The 18,699-nt window shown below is 57.5% G+C and overlaps 1 protein-coding gene across 3 annotated transcripts in view; it reads left to right on the forward strand.

Annotated features, from left to right (window-relative positions):
* Positions 1-18,699, forward strand: part of fgf13a (fibroblast growth factor 13a) — a 755,468-nt gene that overhangs the window by 499,539 nt on the left and 237,230 nt on the right. For 2 of the 3 annotated variants that reach the window (XM_070882897.1, XM_070882899.1), the window contains one exon: positions 7,513-7,623. In XM_070882897.1, coding sequence (XP_070738998.1) covers positions 7,513-7,623 — 111 coding nt within the window. Of the gene's footprint in view, positions 1-4,659; positions 4,850-7,512; positions 7,624-18,699 lie in introns of those variants that run through there. The other variant, XM_070882898.1, reaches the window with a different exon arrangement.

The raw sequence follows: 18,699 nt of genomic DNA on the forward strand, positions 1-18,699 counted from the left end.
TGGCATTGCAGTGCCTCCAGAGGGCTAAGTGTGTAATTACAGTGTGTAGAGTTTATATAGACCGTATCCATTATATATGAGGCTGTAGGAACATGTAATGGGAAAAATCGACAGGAGGTCAGTGAATCTTACAGCACAGGAGGAGGCCATTCATCCCTCTGTGCCTGTGCCGGCTCTTTGAAAAAGCAATCCGATTAGTCCCACTCCCCTGGTCTTTCCTCGTAAGCCTTGCAACTGTTTCATTTTCAAGTATTTATCCAATTCCCTATTGAATCTGCTTCCACCGCCTTTCAACCAGATTACAACTTTCTGCAAAAAACAAAATGTCTCCTCATCTCCTCAACAGAGCCGGGACCAGTATCCTCGCGAGAGGGTTTGCTAGTGCTGTTGGGGAGGGTTTAAACTAGCTTGGCAGGAGGATGGGAAAAAAAGAATTGCATTTATATAGCGCCTTTCATGACCACCAGACGTCTCAAAGCGCTTTACAGCTGATGAAGTATATTTGGAGTGTAGTCACTGTTGTAATGTGGGAAACCGGAGAATGGATTCAGTGGGGAGAGAAGCAAAGCTGGAATTGGGCAGCAGAAAGGTAGAAAGTGAATTTGGAAGACAGAGGAAACAAAGGCTGGAAAATAGACAATAAGGGAGTTTGGCACCACTAAATGGTATATACTTCAATGCAAGGAGTGTAGGGAATAAGGCAGATGAGCTGAGAGCACAGGTAGACACTTGGGAGTATGCTATTATAGCTAATACTGAGACATGGCTGATGAAGGGCAGGTATGGCAGCTCAACATTCCTGGTTACAGGGTTTTCAGAGGGGATAGAGAGGGGGTAAAAAAAGGAGGGGGTGTCGCGGTATTCATTAAAAGAAACAATTACAGCTGTGAGAAGGGATGAAAGAACAAATATGTGGGCACATTGTGAGAAGTGCAAAAACTATAGAGCTGTAATAGTGGGGGATTTCAACTACACTAATATTAACTGGGAAAAAAGCAGTGTGAATGGTACAGAGGGTGCGGAATTCCTAAAATAATTCAGCAGAACTTCTTTAGCCAGTATGTAACAAGCCCAACAAGGGAGGGGGCGGTTCTGGACTTGGTTTTGGGGAATGAAGGGGGGCAGGTGGAAGGGGTATCGGTGGGAGAGCATGTTGGTGGTAGTGGTCATAATTCAGTTAGATTTAGGGTAGTTTTGGAAAACGACAAAGGTGGACCAGGAATAAAAGTTTTCAACTGGGGTAAAGCCAATTTTGCTGAACTGAGATGGGATTTGGCCAAACAGGACTGGAAACAGCTATTTGATGGTAAATCAGTGTCAGAGAAGTGGGAGGCATTCAAGGAGGAGATCCTGAGGGTACAGAGCAAGTATGTTCCCTTAAAGAAAAGAATCCCCAGGCCCGGATGAAATGTATCCCAGGCTGTTAAGAGAAGCAAAAGATTAAATAGCAGAGGCTCTGGCCATCATTTTCCAATCCTTTCTGACTACAGGTGTGGTGCCAGAGGACTGGAGGACTGCTAATGTTGTACTTTTGTTTAAAAAGGGAGAAAGGGATAGACCGAGTAATTACAGGCCAGTCAGCCTAACCTCAGGAGTATGAAAATTATTGGAAAAACTCCTGAGGGACGGATAAATCTTCATTTGGAAAGACACAGATTAATCAAGGACAGTCGGCATGGATTTGTTAAGGGAAGGTCGTGTCTGATGAACTTGATTTAATTTTTGAGGAGGTAATAAGGATGACCGATAAAGGCAGTGCGTATGATATAGTGTATATTAATTTTAGCAAAGTTTTCGATAAAATCCCACATGGCAGACTGGTCATGAAAATAAAAGCCCATTGGATCCAGGGCAAAGTTGCAAGTTGGATCCAAAATTGGCTCGGAGGCAGGAAGCAAAGGGTAATGGTTGATGGGTGTTTTTGTGATTGGAAGGCTGTATCCAATGTGGTTCCGCAGGGCTCGGTACTCGGTCCCTTGCTTTTTGTGGTATATATCAATGACTTGGACTTGAATGTTGGGGGTATGATTAAGAAGTTTGCAGATGACACTAAAATAGGCTGTGTGGTGGATAATGAAGAAGAAAGCTGTGGATTGCAGGAATATATCAATGGACTGGTCAGGTGAGCAGAACAGTGGCAAATGGAATTCAATCCGGAGAAGTGTGAGGTAATGCATTTGGGGAGGGCTAATAAGGAAAGGGAATACACATTAAATGGTATGACACTGAGAAGTGTAGAGGAACAAAGGGACCTTGGAGTGCAGGGCCACAGATCCCTGAAGGTAGCAGGCCAGGTAGATAAGGTGGTTAAGAAGACATATGGAATGCTGGCCTTTATTAGTCAATGCATAGAATGCAAGAGCAAGGAGGTTATGCTTGAACACTGGTTAGGCCACAGCTGGAGTACTGCGTGCAGTTGTGGTCACTACATTACAGGAAAGATGTGATTGCACTGGAAAGGGTGCAGAGGAGATTTACAAGAATGTTGCCTGGACTGGAGAAAGTTGGCTATGAGGAAAGATTGGAGATGCTGGGGCTGTTTTCTTGGGTACAGAGGAGGCTGAGGTGAGACCTGATTGAGGTGTATAAAATTATGAGGGGCCTGGATAGAGTGGATAGGAAGGACCAATTTCCCTTAGCAGAGGGGTCAATAACTAGGAGGGCATAGATTTAAAGTAATTGGGGGAAGGTTTAGAGGAGATATGAGGGGAAATTTCTTCACCCAAAGGGTGGTGGGGGTCTGGAACTCACTGCCTGAAAGGGTGGCAGAGGTAGAAACCCTCACCACATTTAAAAAGTACTTGGTTGTGCACTTGAAGTGCCGTAACCTACAGGCTACGGACCAAGAGCTGGAAAGTGGGATTAGGCTGGATAGCTCTTGGTCGGCCGGCGCGGACACGATGGGCCGAAATAGCCTCCTTCCGTGCGGTAAATTTCTCTGACTTTATGTGATTCTATTCCCCCTCTGGTTCTTTTGCTAATTACCTTCGATCTATGCCCCTCTGGTTACCGACCCTCCTGCCACTGGAAACTGTTTCTCCTGATTTACTCTATTAAAACCCCTCATGATTGTGAACACCTCTATCAAATCTCCCCTTAACTTTCTCTGCTCTAAGGAGAACAACCCCAGCTTCTCCAGTCTCTCCACGTCACTGAAGTCCTTCATCCATTCCAGTAAATGTGCTCAGCATCCTCTCTGAAGCCTCCTACAAACACACAGATTGTTTTAGTAATGTAGATCAATCAAATGATGCTATATTGTTTGTGGGTAGTTACAGTGAATCAGTTGAGGAGCCTACAACTTTATGATGTCTGTCTTCTTCATGTCGGGTTCCAGCAACAATACCTTGCCCACCTGCTGCTTTGGTGCCTTGGAGCCGGTGACGGTGCATGTTGGCACAGATTTATCGCCTGTCAGGGCCGCTGTGGCTTGCTTTGTGGCGGTGCTGGGGACCCTCTGGCCATTGCTCCCGCCTCAGTGCCAGTGAGACTGGTGTGGAGGTGCCAGGGGCAGGGGATGAGTGTGAGGAGCGGTGGCTCCGGGCTGCGTGGCGGTGTGTCCATTGCTGGGAGCTGTGGGTGCGGCTGGGTCTGGGCAAGCACCCGAGGGCCAGCCCCGGGTCACTGTGCTGTGTGTTCCCTGAACCTCACGGCTTGTTGGGAGAAGGGGCTCCGCCGCCAGTACTGCAGTGTGTGTATAAATATATTCATTACTCGCTCTCAAGCCCTGTGAAGAGTGACAGCTCCCGTGCCTGGCTGGTGCTCTGCCCTCCTCATCTCCCCACCCCCTGTGGGCAGAGGATTGTCAGCCCGGGTCACACACACGGTGCCGGAGGAGGGGTGGTCTTACTGTGGAGGGGAGAGAGAGTGAGAGACAGAAATTACTGGGGAGGGGAGAGAGAGTGAGAGACAGAAATTACTGTGGAGGGGAGAGAGAGTGAGAGACAGAAATTACTGTGGAGGGGAGAGAGAGTGAGAGACAGAAGTTACTAGGGAGGGGTGAGGGAGTGAGAGACAGAAATTACTGAGGAGAGGGGAGAGAGTGAGAGACAGAAATTATTGGGGAGGGGGGAGAGAGTGAGAGACAGACATTGCTGGGGAGGGGTGAAGGAGTGAGAGACAGAAATTACTGGGGAGGGGAGAGGGAGCGAGGGACAGAAATTACTGGGGAGGCGTGAGGGAGTGAGAGACAGAAATTACTGGGGAGGGGTGAGGGAGTGAGAGACAGACATTGCTGGGGAGGGGGTAGAGAGCGAGAGGCAGACATTGCTGGGGAGGGTCGAGGAAGCGAGGGACAGAAGGACAGAGCGAGTGCAGGAGCAGGCAGGCTCCAGCCCAGAGGCTGCAGTATTAACAGGTGTGTGTTGTGCCGGCCGGCGAGGAGGGCTGGCCTTTGGCCGGAGAGTTAAAGGAGGGTGGAAGATTGTGGCAGAGTACACTTCCTGATGGCTCACTCTGAGTTCTCGGCGCTGAAGCCCGCTCAGTGCCGACAGCCCGGTCCCTCTGCATTGACAACTGTACAAAAGACATCTTCCCCCTGCACCACATCCATTCTGTGAGCGAGGGATTGGCAGCCGCCGCCGGAGACTGACTCACAGAGGACAATTGCTGCTTCTGTTGTACCTCTGGCTGAACACACACCTCTCTCTTCATTCTGCGATGGCCGCAGCGATCGCCAGCTCCCTGATCCGGCAGAAGCGCCTGGCCAGAGAGCACCGGGACAAGTCGCTGCCCTCCAAGCGTATCAGCAGCCCTAGCAAAAGCAAGGGGGTCTGCGAGAAGCACTGGTTCGCCGTCTTCTCCAAAGTCCGGATTTTTGGTCTGAAGAAACGACGCAGAAGGCGCCCAGGTTTGCTTTCTCATTTTCCTCTGCCTTTCTGCTAAATTGGTCCGGCGATCTCCGCTCGCTGGTCCCATCCTCACCGGCGGCGTTACTGGCTTTCTGTAGATTCTGATGCTCTCCCAGGGAGCTGTCCATCCGCTCTCTCTCCCTTCCCTTCAATGTTTGCAGTAATGTTACATTTATTTGGTTTTGCCCGTTCTGTTTCTGTGATCATCAGCTTTGTGTTACACCCCGGGATAAGTTGTGCGATAGCAGCACTCAATGCTGACAAGCAAGGGTGCAGAGCGAATGTGGGTGGGTGCACACACACACAGTCTGTGTGCCCTGGTCAGACACCAAACATCACTGCATGCAGAAACTCTCCCCGGCAGCAGGCATAGTTCGCTGAAGATTAACATGGCTCTGGACAGAAACTTGCAGAGCGGTGGGAGCCGGAGACAGGGGAGTGCATTGACACAACACCGAGCATTCAGGTGAGAAAGCTTTCTCACAGTAAGAATAAAAAGGAACTAAAACAGGAAGAGAATGAATAAACGCAAGGGAAAGCGGAGACAGGTTCCAGACTAATATAAGGATTGTGTTTTGTGTCTGGGACTTTACAATGCTTACACTATTTGGACACCTGTGCACTTGGTTCGATGCTAACTGTGAATATTTTTATTCACCAATACTGCCTCACAACAGATTGCAAACTCTGCGATTCACTGGGCGCTGTACTCAACACATCCTGAGGATACACTGCCTGTTGCCAGTTTCTAAACTGCACACTGCCCCAGAAATTGTGGCACTGATTCTGGTGATCACACCGGGCACCGAATCCGCTCCGGCTCTGCTCTCTGGGGCTCAGTGAACGCTCCGTTCCCTCAGCTCCTGTGGGCAGACAATGGATCTTCGCTCTTCCCCGCTACAGTCAGATCAATCTGCTCACTGCTCCAACTCCGGCTGGCTGACAGGCAATTAATGTTCATCTATCAGCTCACTGTGCACAATGCAGAGTGTCTCTCTCAATAAAGGACACAGTTCCAGCTCTGCGAATCTTTAAAGGGGAAATACAGCAGCTGTTCGCGTCCTTAAGGGGTTAAACGTCTTGCCCAGTCTTCTGATTATTCAGCCATTATTGAGCTAAGAATTGGAATGATCCAAGAATGGCACTGTCCGACTTCAGTTAACTTTGTGTAAAGGGGGTCGGCAGTTCCATTTTAAAATGTGGGATTGCCCCAGATCTGCCTGACTGGAATCTGGTCTCTTGTTATTCGATGGCGGCCTGTCAGAAGTTACAATTGGTGGGCAGTGTGCGGTTCCCGATGGGCAAGGTGGCTTGTTTGAGGGTGTGAATGGGTGCTGTGGGTTTCAGCAGTCACCACTCACAGCGCTGGCACTGTGTTTTCACTAACCACATTGAATGTTTACAATCTGCAAGAAAGAAACGGTGGCTGGACGAATTTGGCAGTGTTGTGGAGCTTTGGCCATAGAATCATAGAAATTTACAGCACGGAAGGAGGTCATTTCGGCCCATGGTGTACGCGCCGGCCGACCAAGAGCTACCCAGCCTAATCCCACTTTCCAGCTCTTGGTCCGTAGCCCTGTAGGTCACGGCACTTCAAGTGCACATCCAAGTAATTTTTAAATGTGATGAGGGTTTGCCACCCTTTCAGGCAGTGAGTTCCAGACCCCCACCACCCTCTGGGTGAAGACATTTCCCCTCATATCCCCTCTGAACCTTCCCCCAATTACTTTAAATCTATGCCCCCTGGTTGTTGACCCCTCTGCCAAGGGAAACCGATCCTTCCTTTCCACTCCATCCAGGCCCCTCATAATTTTATACACCTCAATCAGGTCTCCCCTCAGCCTCCTCTGAACTAAGAAAACAGACCCAGCCTGTCCAATCTTTCCAAATAGCCAAAATTACATTTGACTGCTGTGAACGAGGGCTTCACGTGGGTGGAATGTTCTGGACACTGCCATAGAATCCGGGAGACCAATTTTTGTGAGCAAAATTATTAAAAGAGGCAGAGTTGGGCTCCATTTTTACACCTTGATAAGTGCATTCACCCATGGCCCGCAAGCATATTTATGAAGTGAGTCCGAGTGAATGTATTGCCTACAAAGTATGATCCTTCTGGGAATAGGATACATTCTGATAACATATTACCCATCTTTAGAGAGAACCAGATGTATATTCACAAATCAAACACTTAGATTTCTACTGTAGTATCATTCTGTTTTGTCGAGGATTCCAAGATCGCAACCACCCAGGAATCTACAATTTTCTTCCCTTCTTCAGTCTGCACCTTTTGTTAAATATAATGCAGCGTTTTCTTTAAACCCTCACGCAATTTTTAAAGACATATCACTGTTCCATTCTCCCTGTCCACTCCCCCCCAAAAGAACTATCTGTTCACACAGTCAGTATTTTCCTCACAATGTCAGATGGATGAACCTGTCAGAATATTAACATTTCTTGACTTTTTTTTGAGTCTTGCATAGGATTATAAAATTTAAGGTAGAGTGTCGAGGTTTCATAGCATTCCCTGATGCCAATTTTATTAAAGTTTCAGAAATTTTGGACTTGGAATCGAGGGGAGATGACACCCTGAACCCTTGTAACAATCAGCATATCGTTCCGCAGGTCTGCACCCATTTAATAGAGATTTTAATTTCTATTTCAGAGCCTCAGCTTAAAGGCATCGTAACAAAGTTATACAGCAGACAAGGCTACCACTTGCAGTTACAGCCAGATGGCGTTATCGATGGAACAAAGGAGGAGGGCAGCAGCTACAGTAAGTGACACTCATATTGTCTCGGGACAGAGGGTTTGCAATTGTCGAACTTTAGCTCTTTTATTCTAGGCAATTCGGAGTATTAACCATGCAACATAAAGCCAAGAATCTATGCTAAACCCTGTATAATTCACTGGTTAGGCTCCAGCTGGAGTATTGTGGCCAATTCTAGGCACCACACTTGAGGGAGGCTGTCGCGGCCTTGGAGAGGGTGCTGAGGAGATTGACCAGAATGGTTCCTGGGATGAGAGACTTCAGTGACATGGGGAGACAGGAGAAGCTGGGGTTGTTCTCCTTAGAGCAGAGAAGGTTAAGAGATTTAATAGAGCTGTTCAACATTATGAGGGGTTTCGATAGAGTAGATCTGGAGAAACTGTTTCCAGTGGCGGGAGGCTCAGTAACCACAGCACACAGATGATTTAACTTAATTGGCAAAAAAATCCAGGGAAAAATGAGGGAGCATTTTGTTATGCAGCGAGTTGTGATCGGGAACACGCTGCCTGAAAGGGCGGTGGGAGCAGATTCAATAGTAACTTTCAAAAGGAAATTGGATAAATACTTGAAAAGAAAAAACGTGCTCGCCTCTGGGGATAGAGCGGGGGGAGTGGGACCAATGGGATCACTCTTTCCCAGAGCCGGCACAGGCTCGATGGGCCGAATGGTCTCCTTCTGCACTGTATGAGTGTATTAGTTTATGATAACTTGGCTAAATAGATAAAACTAAATTGTTTCCAGTAGAGAAAGTAGCTCTTGATTTGGTTCAAAACAATGGTCTTTTATTGCAGTGTTTATATATGGCAATGGATACTGCATATCAGGGTAGAGACAGTTCAGTAGAGATTCTATTTGATAAATTGTTGCATCTCGTCTCCAAAATTGATTTGTACCCAAACTACCACTTTGATGCGTTCTGATCGTGTGAATGTAGTGTCCAAAGTTTCATCTTTCGATTCGACAACCCAAATACTGCCTTCTGATTGGATGAAAAGTGAACAAGCATATCAAAGGGTGGCGGGGAGGAGGAAATTGATTCAGATTCCTGTTTTCTCAGATTTCCCTGCACCCATCATTATTAAGTAGGTCAGTTCCTATTTCTCTTGCAGTCTGGTGGTTTTAATTTACAGATTCTATGCTGTGATCTCCAGACCAGATCCCCAGCTTCGGGTGCTACACACCCAAGGCCCCCTCTCCTCAGGGAGCTCCATTTCCAAGCCCCCTACAATGCCATGCCCACCAGTCACACTCTGCTCTCATTCTGTCTGAACTCCACTTTGTCCCCTCCAGACACTTTGCCCTCAACTCCCCAGCTCCGCCCTCCTAATCCCTGCGCTCTGCTCCCCCTGTAACCCCGCACTCTGCTCCCCCGTAGCCCCGTGCTCCGCCCCCCTAATCCCCGCGCTCCACCCCCAATCCCCACGCTCTGCTCCCCCTGTAGCCCCGTGCTCCACCAACCTAATCCCCGCCCACAATCCCCGCACTCTGCTCCTCCTGTAGCTCCGTGCTCCACCCCCCAATCCCTGCGCTCTGCCCCCAATCCCCACGCTCTGCTCCCCCTGTAGCCCCGCGCTTTGCTCCCCCTGTAGCCCCGCGCTTTGCTCCTCCTGTAGCCCTGCGCTCCGCACCCCCTTAACCCCACGTTTCGCCCCACTCCAAACCCCGCGCTCCACCCCCAAACCCCGCGCTCCACCTCCCCTGTAGCCCCGTGCTCTGCTCCCATTGTGACCCCACGCTCTGCTCCCCCTAATCCCCGCGCTCTGCTCCCCCTGTAGCCCCATGCTCTGCTCCCCCTGTAACCCCACGCTCTGTTCCCCCTGTAGCCCCGTGCGCTGCTCCCCCTGTAGCCCCACGCTCTGTTACCCCTGTAGCCCCACGCTCTGTTCCCCCTGTAGCCCCACACTCTGATCCCCCTGTAGCCCCATGCTCTGCTCCCCCTGTAGCCCCACACTCTGCTCCCCCTGTAGCCCCATGCTCTGCTCCCCCTGTAGCCCCACACTCTGCTCCCCCTCTAGCCCCACACTCTGCTCCCCCTGTAGCCCCACGCTCTGCTCCCACTGTAGCCCCACACTCTGCTCCCCCTGTAGCCCCACACTCTGCTCCCCCTGTAGCCGCACGCTCTGCTCCCCCTGTAGCCCCACGCTCTGCTCCCCCTGTAGCCTCACACTCTGCTCCCCCTGTAGCCCCACACTCTGCTCCCCCTGTAGCCCCACACTCTGCTCCCCCTGTAGCCCCGCGCTGTGCTCCCCCTGTAGCCCCGCGCTGTGATCCCCCTGTAGCCGCACGCTCTGCTCCCCCTGTGGTCCCGCGCTCTGCTCCCCCTGTAGCCCCACACTCTGCTCCCCCTGTGGCCCCGCACTCTGCTCCCCTAATCCCTGTGCTCTGCTCCCCCTGTGGCCCCGCGCACTGCTGCCCCTGTGGTCCCGCGCTCTGCTCCCCCTGTAGCCCCACGCTCTGCTCCCCCTGTAGCCCCACACTCTGCTCCCCCTGTAGCCCCACACTTTGCTCCCCCTGTAGCCCCGCGCTCTGCTCCAACTGTAGCCCCACACTCTGCTCCCACTGTAGCCCCACACTCTGCTCCCCCTGTAGCCCCACACTCTGCTCCCCCTGTAGCCCCACGCTCTGCTCCCACTGTAGCACCACACTCTGCTCCCCCTGTAGCCCCACACTCTGCTCCCCCTGTAGCCCCACGCTCTGCTCCCACTGTAGCCCCACACTCTGCTCCCCCTGTAGCCCCGCGCTCTGCTCCTCCTGTAGCCCCACACTCTGCTCCCCCTAATCCCCGCACTCTGCTCCCCCTGTGGCCCCGCGCACTGCTCCCCCTGTAGCCCCGCGCTCTGCACCCCCTAATCCCCGCGCTCTGCTCCCCCTGTAGCCCCACGCTCCGCACCCCCTTAACCCTACGCCCCACATCCCCTTAACCTCGCGCTTCGCCCCCCCCAAACCCCGCGCTCCGCCCCTAAACCCCGCACTCTGCTCCCCCTGTAGCCCCGTGCTCTGCTCCCCCTGTAGCCCCGCGCTCTGCTCCCCCTGTAACCCCACGCTCTGTTTCCCCTGTAGCCCCACGCTCTGCTCCCTCTGTAGCCCCGCACTCTGCTCCCCCTGTAGCCCCGCGCTCTGCTCCACCTGTAGCCCCGCGCTCTGCTCCCCCTGTAGCCCCACGCTCTGGTCCCCCTGTAGCCCCATGCCCTGTTCCCCCTGTAGCCCCACACACTGCTCCCCCTGTGGCCCCGCACTCTGCTCCCCTAATCCCCGCGCTCTGCTCCCCCTGTGGCCCCGTGCCCTGCTCCCCCTGTAGCCCCGTGCCCTGCTCCCCCTGTAGCCCCGTGCCCTTTTCCCCCTGTGGCCCCGTGCCCTGCTCCCCCTGTAGCCCCGTGCCCCCCCCCCCCCGTGGCCCCGCGCTCTGCTCCCCCTGTGGCCCCGCGCCCTGCTCCCCCTGTGGCCCCGCGCCCTGCTCCCCCTGTGGCCCCGCGCCCTGCTCCCCCTGTGGCCCCGCGCCTTGCTCCCCCTGTGGCCCCGCGCCCTGCTCCCCCTGTGGCCCCGCGCCTTGCTCCCCCTGTGGCCCCGCGCCCTGCTCCCCCTGTGGCCCCGCGCCCTGCTCCCCCTGTGGCCCCGCGCCCTGCTCCCCCTGTGGCCCCGCGCCCTGCTCCCCCTGTGGCCCCGCGACCTGCTCCCACTTTGGCCCCGTGCCCTTCTCCCCCTGTGGCCCCGCGCCCTGCTCCCCCTGTGGCCCCGCGCCCTGCTCCCCCTTTGGCCCCGCACCCTGCTCCCCCTGTGGCCCCGTGCCCTGCTCCCCCTGTGGCCCCGCGCACTGCTCCCCCTGTAGCCCCACACGCTGTTCCCCATGTGGCCCCGCACTCTGCTCCCCTAATCCCCGCGCTCTGCTCCCCCTGTGGCCCCGCGCACTGCTCCCCCTGTGGCCCTGCGCTCTGCTCCCCTTGTAGCCCCGTGCCCTGCTCCCCTTGTAGCCCCACGCTCCGCCCCCCCCATGGCCCCATGCTCTGCTCCCCCTGTAGCCCCGCGCACTGCTCCCCCTGTAGCCCCGCGCTCTGCTCCCCCTGTAGCCCCACACTCTGCTCCCCCTGTGGCCCCGCACTCTGCTCCCCTAATCCCCGTGCTCTGCTCCCCCTGTGGCCCCTTGCCCTGCTCCCCCTGTAGCCCCGTGCCCTGCTCCCCCTGTAGCCCCGCGCCCTGTTCCCCCTGTAGCCCCGTGCCTTGCTCCCACTGTAGCCCCGTGCCCCCCCCCCCCCCCATGGCCCCGCGCTCTGCTCCCCCTGTAGCCCCGCGCACTGCTCCCCCTGTGGCCCCGCGCCCTGTGGCCCCGCGCCCTGCTCCCCCTGTGGCCCCGCGCCCTGCTCCCCCTGTGGCCCCAGGCCCTGCTCCCCCTGTGGCCCCGCGCCCTGCTCCCCCTGTTGCCCCAGGCCCTGCTCCCCCTGTGGCCCCGTGCCCTGCTCCCCCTGTGGCCCCGCGCCCTGCTTCCCCTGTGGCCCCGCGACCTGCTCCCCCTTTGGCCCCGCGCCCTGCTCCTCCTGTGGCCCCATGGCCTGCTCCCCCTGTAACCCCGCACTCTGCTCCCCCGTAGCCCCGTGCTCCGCCCCCCTAATCCCCGCGCTCCACCCCCAATCCCCACGCTCTGCTTCCCCTGTAGCCCCATGCTCGGCCCCCCTAATCCCCGCGCTCCGCCCCCAATCCCCGCGCTCTGCTCCCCCTGTAGCCCCGTGCTCCGCCAACCTAATCCCCGCCCACAATCCCCGCACTCTGCTCCTCCTGTAGCTCCGTGCTCCACCCCCCAATCCCTGCGCTCTGCCCCCAATCCCCACGCTCTGCTCCCCCTGTAGCACCGCGCTTTGCTCCCCCTGTAGCACCGCGCTTTGCTCCTCCTGTAGCCCTGCGCTCCGCACCCCCTTAACCCCACGTTTCGCCCCACTCCAAACCCCGCGCTCCACCCCCAAACCGCGCGCTCCACCTCCCCTGTAGCCCCGTGCTCTGCTCCCATTGTGACCCCACGCTTTGCTCCCCCTAATCCCCGCGCTCTGCTCCCCCTGTAGCCCCATGCTCTGCTCCCCCTGTAACCCCACGCTCTGTTCCCCCTGTAGCCCCGTGCGCTGCTCCCCCTGTAGCCCCACGCTCTGTTACCCCTGTAGCCCCACGCTCTGTTCCCCCTGTAGCCCCACGCTCTGCTCCCCCTGTAGCCCCACACTCTGCTCCCCCTGTAGCCCCACGCTCTGCTCCCCCTGTAGCCCCATGCTCTGCTCCCCCTGTAGCCCCACACTCTGCTCCCCCTGTAGCCCCATGCTCTGCTCCCCCTGTTGCCCCACACTCTGCTCCCCCTGTAGCCCCACACTCTGCTCCCCCTGTAGCCCCACACTCTGCTCCCCCTGTAGCCCCACACTCTGCTCCCCCTGTAGTCCCGCGCTGTGCTCCCCCTGTAGCCCCGCGCTGTGCTCCCCCTGTAGCCGCACGCTCTGCTCCCCCTGTGGTCCCGCGCTCTGCTCCCCCTGTAGCCCCACACTCTGCTCCCCCTGTGGCCCCGCACTCTGCTCCCCTAATCCCTGTGCTCTGCTCCCCCTGTGGCCCCGCGCACTGCTCCCCCTGTGGCCCTGCGCTCTGCTCCCCCTGTAGCCCCACACTCTGCTCCCCCTGTAGCCCCACACTCTGCCCCCCCTGTAGCCCCACGCTCTGCTCCCACTGTAGCCCCACACTCTGCTCCCACTGTAGCCCCACACTCTGCTCCCCCTGTAGCCCCACACTCTGATCCCCCTGTAGCCCCACACTCTGCTCCCCCTGTAGCCCCACACTCTGATCCCCCTGTAGCCCCACACTCTGATCCCCCTGTAGCCCCACGCTCTGCTCCCACTGTAGCCCCACACTCTGCTCCCCCTGTAGCCCCACACTCTGCTCCCCCTGTAGCCCCACACTCTGCCCCCCCTGTAGCCCCACGCTCTGCTCCCACTGTAGCCCCACACTCTGCTCCCACTGTAGCCCCACACTCTGCTCCCCCTGTAGCCCCACACTCTGATCCCCCTGTAGCCCCACACTCTGCTCCCCCTGTAGCCCCACACTCTGATCCCCCTGTAGCCCCACACTCTGATCCCCCTGTAGCCCCACGCTCTGCTCCCACTGTAGCCCCACACTCTGCTCCCCCTGTAGCCCCACACTCTGCTCCCCCTGTAGCCCCACGCTCTGCTCCCACTGTAGCCCCACACTCTGCTCCCCCTGTAGCCCCGCGCTCTGCTCCCCCTGTAGCCCCACACTCTGCTCCCCCTAATCCCCGCACTCTGCTCCCCCTGTGGCCCCGCGCACTGCTCCCCCTGTAGCCCCGCGCTCTGCACCCCCTAATCCCCGCACTCTGCTCCCCCTGTAGCCCCACGCTCCGCACCCCCTTAACCCTACGCCCCACACCCCCTTAACCTCGCGCTTCGCCCCCCCCAAACCCCGCGCTCCGCCCCTAATCCCCGCACTCTGCTCCCCCTGTAGCCCCGTGCTCTGCTCCCCCTGTAAGCCCGCGCTCTGCTCCCCCTGTAACCCCACGCTCTGTTCCCCCTGTAGCCCCACGCTCTGCTCCCTCTGTAGCCCCGCACTCTGCTCCCCCTGTAGCCCCGTGCTCTGCTCCCCCTGTAGCCCCGCGCTCTGCTCCCCCTGTAGCCCCACGCTCTGGTCCCCCTGTAGCCCCGCGCCCTGTTCCCCCTGTAGCCCCACACTCTGCTGCCCCTGTGGCCCCGCACTCTGCTCCCCTAATCCCCGCGCTCTGCTCCCCCTGTAACCCCACGCTCTGTTCCCCCTGTAGCCCCACGCTCTGCTCCCTCTGTAGCCCCGCACTCTGCTCCCCCTGTGGCCCCGCGCACTGCTCCCCCTGTTGCCCAGTGCACTGCTCCTCCTGTAGCCCCACGCTCTGCCCCCCCCAAAACGCTCCGCCCCCCCCCATGGCCCCGTGCTCTGCTCCCCCTGTAGCCCCGCGCACTGTTCCCCCTGTAGCCCCGCGCTCTGCTCCCCCTGTAGCCCCACACTCTGCTCCCCCTGTGGCCCCGCACTCTGCTCCCCTAATCCCCATGCTCTTCTCTCCCTGTGGCCCCGCGCACTGCTCCCCCTGTAGCCCCACGCTCTGCACCCCCTAATCCCCGCGCTCTGCTCCCCCTGTAGCCCCACGCTCCGCACCCCCTTAACCCTACGCCCCACACCCCATTAACCCTGTGCTTCGCCCCCCCCAAACCCCGCGCTCCGCCCCTAATCCCCGCGCTCTGCTCCCCCTGTTGCCCCGCGCTCTGCTCCCCCTGTGGCCCCGCGCACTGCTCACCCTGTGGCCCCGCACACTGCTCCCCCTGTGGTCCCGTGCCCTGCTCCCCCTGTAGCCCCGTGCCCTGCTCCCCCTGTAGCCCCGTGCCCTTTTCCCCCTGTAGCCCCATGCCCTGCTCCCCCTGTAGCCCCGTGCCCCGCTCCCCCCCCGTGGCCCCATGCTCTGCTCCCCCTGTGGCCCCGCGCCCTGCTCCCCCTGTGGCCCCGCGCCCTGCTCCCCCTGTGGCCCCGCGCCCTGCTCCACCTGTGGCCCCACGCCCTGCTCCCCCTGTGGCCCCGCGCCCTGCTCCCCCTGTGGCCCCGGGCCCTGCTCCCCCTGTGGCCCCGCGCCCTGCTCCCCCTGTGGCCCCGGGCCCTGCTCCCCCTGTGGCCCCGCGCCCTGCTCCCCCTGTGGCCCCGCAACCTGCTCCCCCTTTGGCCCCGCACCCTGCTCCCCCTGTGGCCCCGCGCCCTGCTCCCCCTGTGGCCCCGGGCCCTGCTCCCCCTGTGGCCCCGCGCCCTGCTCCCCCTGTAGCCCCACACTCTTCTCCCCCTGTGGCCCCGCACTCTGCTCCCCTAATCCCCGTGCTCTGCTCCCCCTGTGGCCCCGCGCACTGCTCCCCCTGTGGCCCTGCGCTCTGCTCCCCTTGTAGCCCCGTGCCCTGCTCCCCCTGTAGCCCCACGCTCCGCCCCCCCCATGGCCCCGTGCTCTGCTCCCCCTGTAGCCCCGCGCACTGCTCCCCCTGTAGCCCCGCGCACTGCTCCCCCTGTAGCCCCACACTCTGCTCCCCCTGTGGCCCCGCACTCTGCTCCCCTAATCCCCGTGCTCTGCTCCCCCTGTGGCCCCTTGCCCTGCTCCCCCTGTAGCCCTGTGCCCTGCTCCCCCTGTAGCCCCGCGCCCTGTTCCCCCTGTAGCCCCGTGCCTTGCTCCCCCTGTGGCCCCGTGCCCCACCCCCCCCCTCATGGCCCCCGCTCTGCTCCCCCTGTAGCCCCGCGCACTGCTCCCCCTGTGGCCCCGCGCCCTGTGGCCCCGCGCCCTGCTCCCCCTGTGGCCCCGCGACCTGCTCCCCCTGTGGCCCCGCGACCTGCTCCCCCTTTGGCCCCGCGCCCTGCTCCTCCTGTGGCCCCAGGCCCTGCTCCTCCTGTGGCCCCGCGCCCTGCTCCCCCTGTGGCCCCGCGCCCTGCTCCCCCTGTGGCCCCGCGCCCTGCTCCCCCTGTAGCCCCACACTCTGCTCCCCCTGTGGCCCCGCGCCCTGCTCCTCCTGTGGCCCCGCGCCCTGCTTCCCCTGTGGCCCCGCGCCCTGCTCCCCCTGTGGCCCCGCGCTCTGCTCCCCCTCTAGCCCCACGCTCTGCTCCCCCAGTAACCCCGCTCACCACCCTTGTTGAGCTCCAATCTCTGATCCCTTACATCCCCTCCCAAAATGCCCAGCGGCAGGGTATTCCATTCCCCAGCCCTACAGAGTTACAATCCAAGGACGCCCGCCATTAGCTCCACTCCCATATCAGAATATGGCACATTAAACGTCACAAACCCAAATCCCCGCCTATCAGTGAGCAGCACATCACATTGGAACCTGTATACTTCCACCTACAGTGAAGAAACCCAAAGGGTAGGATTTTTTGTAAATGGAGAATGAGTTCGCAACACCATCTAGAGATTTTCGCTTTGATATAATTGTGCAAATTGAGGGCAACTTGCAAATATGTTTGTGGCATTTGTAAGTATTGCATTTATGCACCAGTTCTCCAGTTAGTAGCAGTGTAGTCTTGCGCAACAACCTCCTTCACATCAACCCAAGGTAGTGCCCAGGACGAGTGTTGTATTTGCATTGGCATAAATTAAAAATAAAACATTATCGTGTGTGCACAACTTATGACATCACATTAAGAACACAAGTGTGCTAATCAGTTTCAGCCTCACAATTTGAATATCACATGATTGCGTGGAGAGGATAGGCAGCATTCTCTGACATAAAACAGCCTTTACATTCAAACTGTAAACTTGCATAAATAAAACTGGGAAGTGTGCAGATGTCATCTGGAATTGTGGGTCAAATAGCTCTTATTGCAAGGAGAAAAATCAAACATTGCACACTGCATTAAAAATTAATTTATTTCACGTTAGATTTCACAGTGATGATCAGCTAAAGGGAGATGTGTACTGGCCTTAGTATTTCATTCGATGCAACTCTTGGAGATGTTGTTATCGCTCCCTCCCAATGGCAGGTTTTGCAAATTTACTGACAAATCAAAGTAACGGAAACACCATTGAAGTTTACAGCACAGAAGGTGGTCATTCGGGCTGTTGTTGTCAGCTCTTGGTTAGAGACAACGCATCAAATCCCAGTGCCTGACGCTCTCCCTGTAGCCTTACATCCCCCACTGCTTCAAAAAGAAAATACATTGAGGATAGAGAAGAAGAGAAGACAAAAATAATTGCAGAGGCTGGATTCCTGAAATAAAAACCAACTGTTAGAAAACTCAGACTGGGAGCCAATGTGGGTCAGCGAGCACAGGGGTGAACGGGACTCAGTGCAAATTAGGACACGGGGCAGTGAGCACAGGGGGTGATGGGTGAGCGGGACTTGGTGCGAGTTAGGACACGGGCAGTGAGCACAGGGGGTGATGGGTGAGCGGGACTTGGTGTGAGTTAGGACATGGGGAGGCGAGCACAGGGGGTGATGGGTGAGTGGACTCGGTGCAAGTTAGGACATGGGGCAGTGAGCACAGGGGGTGATGGGTGAGCGGATTCTTGATGCGCGTTAGGACACGGGTCAGTGAGCACAGGGGGTGATGGGTGAGCGGGACTTGGTGCGAGTTAGGACACGGGGAGGCGAGCACAGTGGGTGATGGGTGAGTGGGACTCGGTGCGAGTTAGGACACGGGTCAGTGAGCACAAGTGGTGATGGGTGAGCGGGACTTGTTGTGAGTTAGGACATGGGCAGTGAGCACAGGAGTGATGGGGGGGCGGGACTTGGTGTGAGTTAGGACATTGAGCACAGGGGGTGATGAGTGAGCGGGACTTCGTGCGAGTTAGGACACGGGGCAGTGAGCATAAGGGTGATGGGTGAGCGGGACTCGGCGCGAGTTAGGACATGAGGCAGCGAGCACAGAGGGTGGTGGGTGAGTGGGACTTGGTGCGAGTTAGGACACGGGGCAGCGAGCACAGGGGGTGATGGGTGAGCGGGACTTGGTGCAAGTTAGGACACGGGGCACGGGGTGACAGGTGAGTGGAACTCGGTGTGAGTTAGGACACGGGCAGCGAGCACAGGAGGTGCTGGGTGAGCAGGACTTAGTGCGAGCTCGGACATTGAGCACAGGGGGTGATGGGTGAGTGGGACTTGGTGTGAGTTAGGACACAGGCAGCGAGCACAGTGGGTGATGGGTGAGCGGGACTTGGTGCGAGTTAGGACACGGGCAGTAGAGCTTTGAATGAATTCAAGTTTACGGAGGCTGCAAGGTAGGAGGCAGGCCAGGAGAGCATTGGAATCGTCGAGTCTGGAGGTACAAAGTTATGGATGAGGGTTTCAGCACTGGATGAGCTGAGGCAGGGGCGGAGACGGGTGATGTTACAGAGGTAGGAGTAGGCAGTCTCGGTGATACAGTGGGTATGGTGCTCAGCTCAGGGCTCAGCGGGTCAGGCAGCATCTGTGGAGAGGGAAATGCAGGGTTAATGTTTCAGGTCGATGACATTTCGTCAGAAGGTTTCTGAAGAAGAGAAGTCAACTGAAAATGGTTCATCCATCATACTTTCACAGGAATATTTCATTATATAATTATATTAATGCATTCAAAGCCCCAGATTGATGA

Source organism: Pristiophorus japonicus, chromosome 6 (genome assembly GCF_044704955.1).
Source record: "Pristiophorus japonicus isolate sPriJap1 chromosome 6, sPriJap1.hap1, whole genome shotgun sequence".
Classification (NCBI taxonomy): domain Eukaryota; kingdom Metazoa; phylum Chordata; class Chondrichthyes; family Pristiophoridae; genus Pristiophorus; species Pristiophorus japonicus.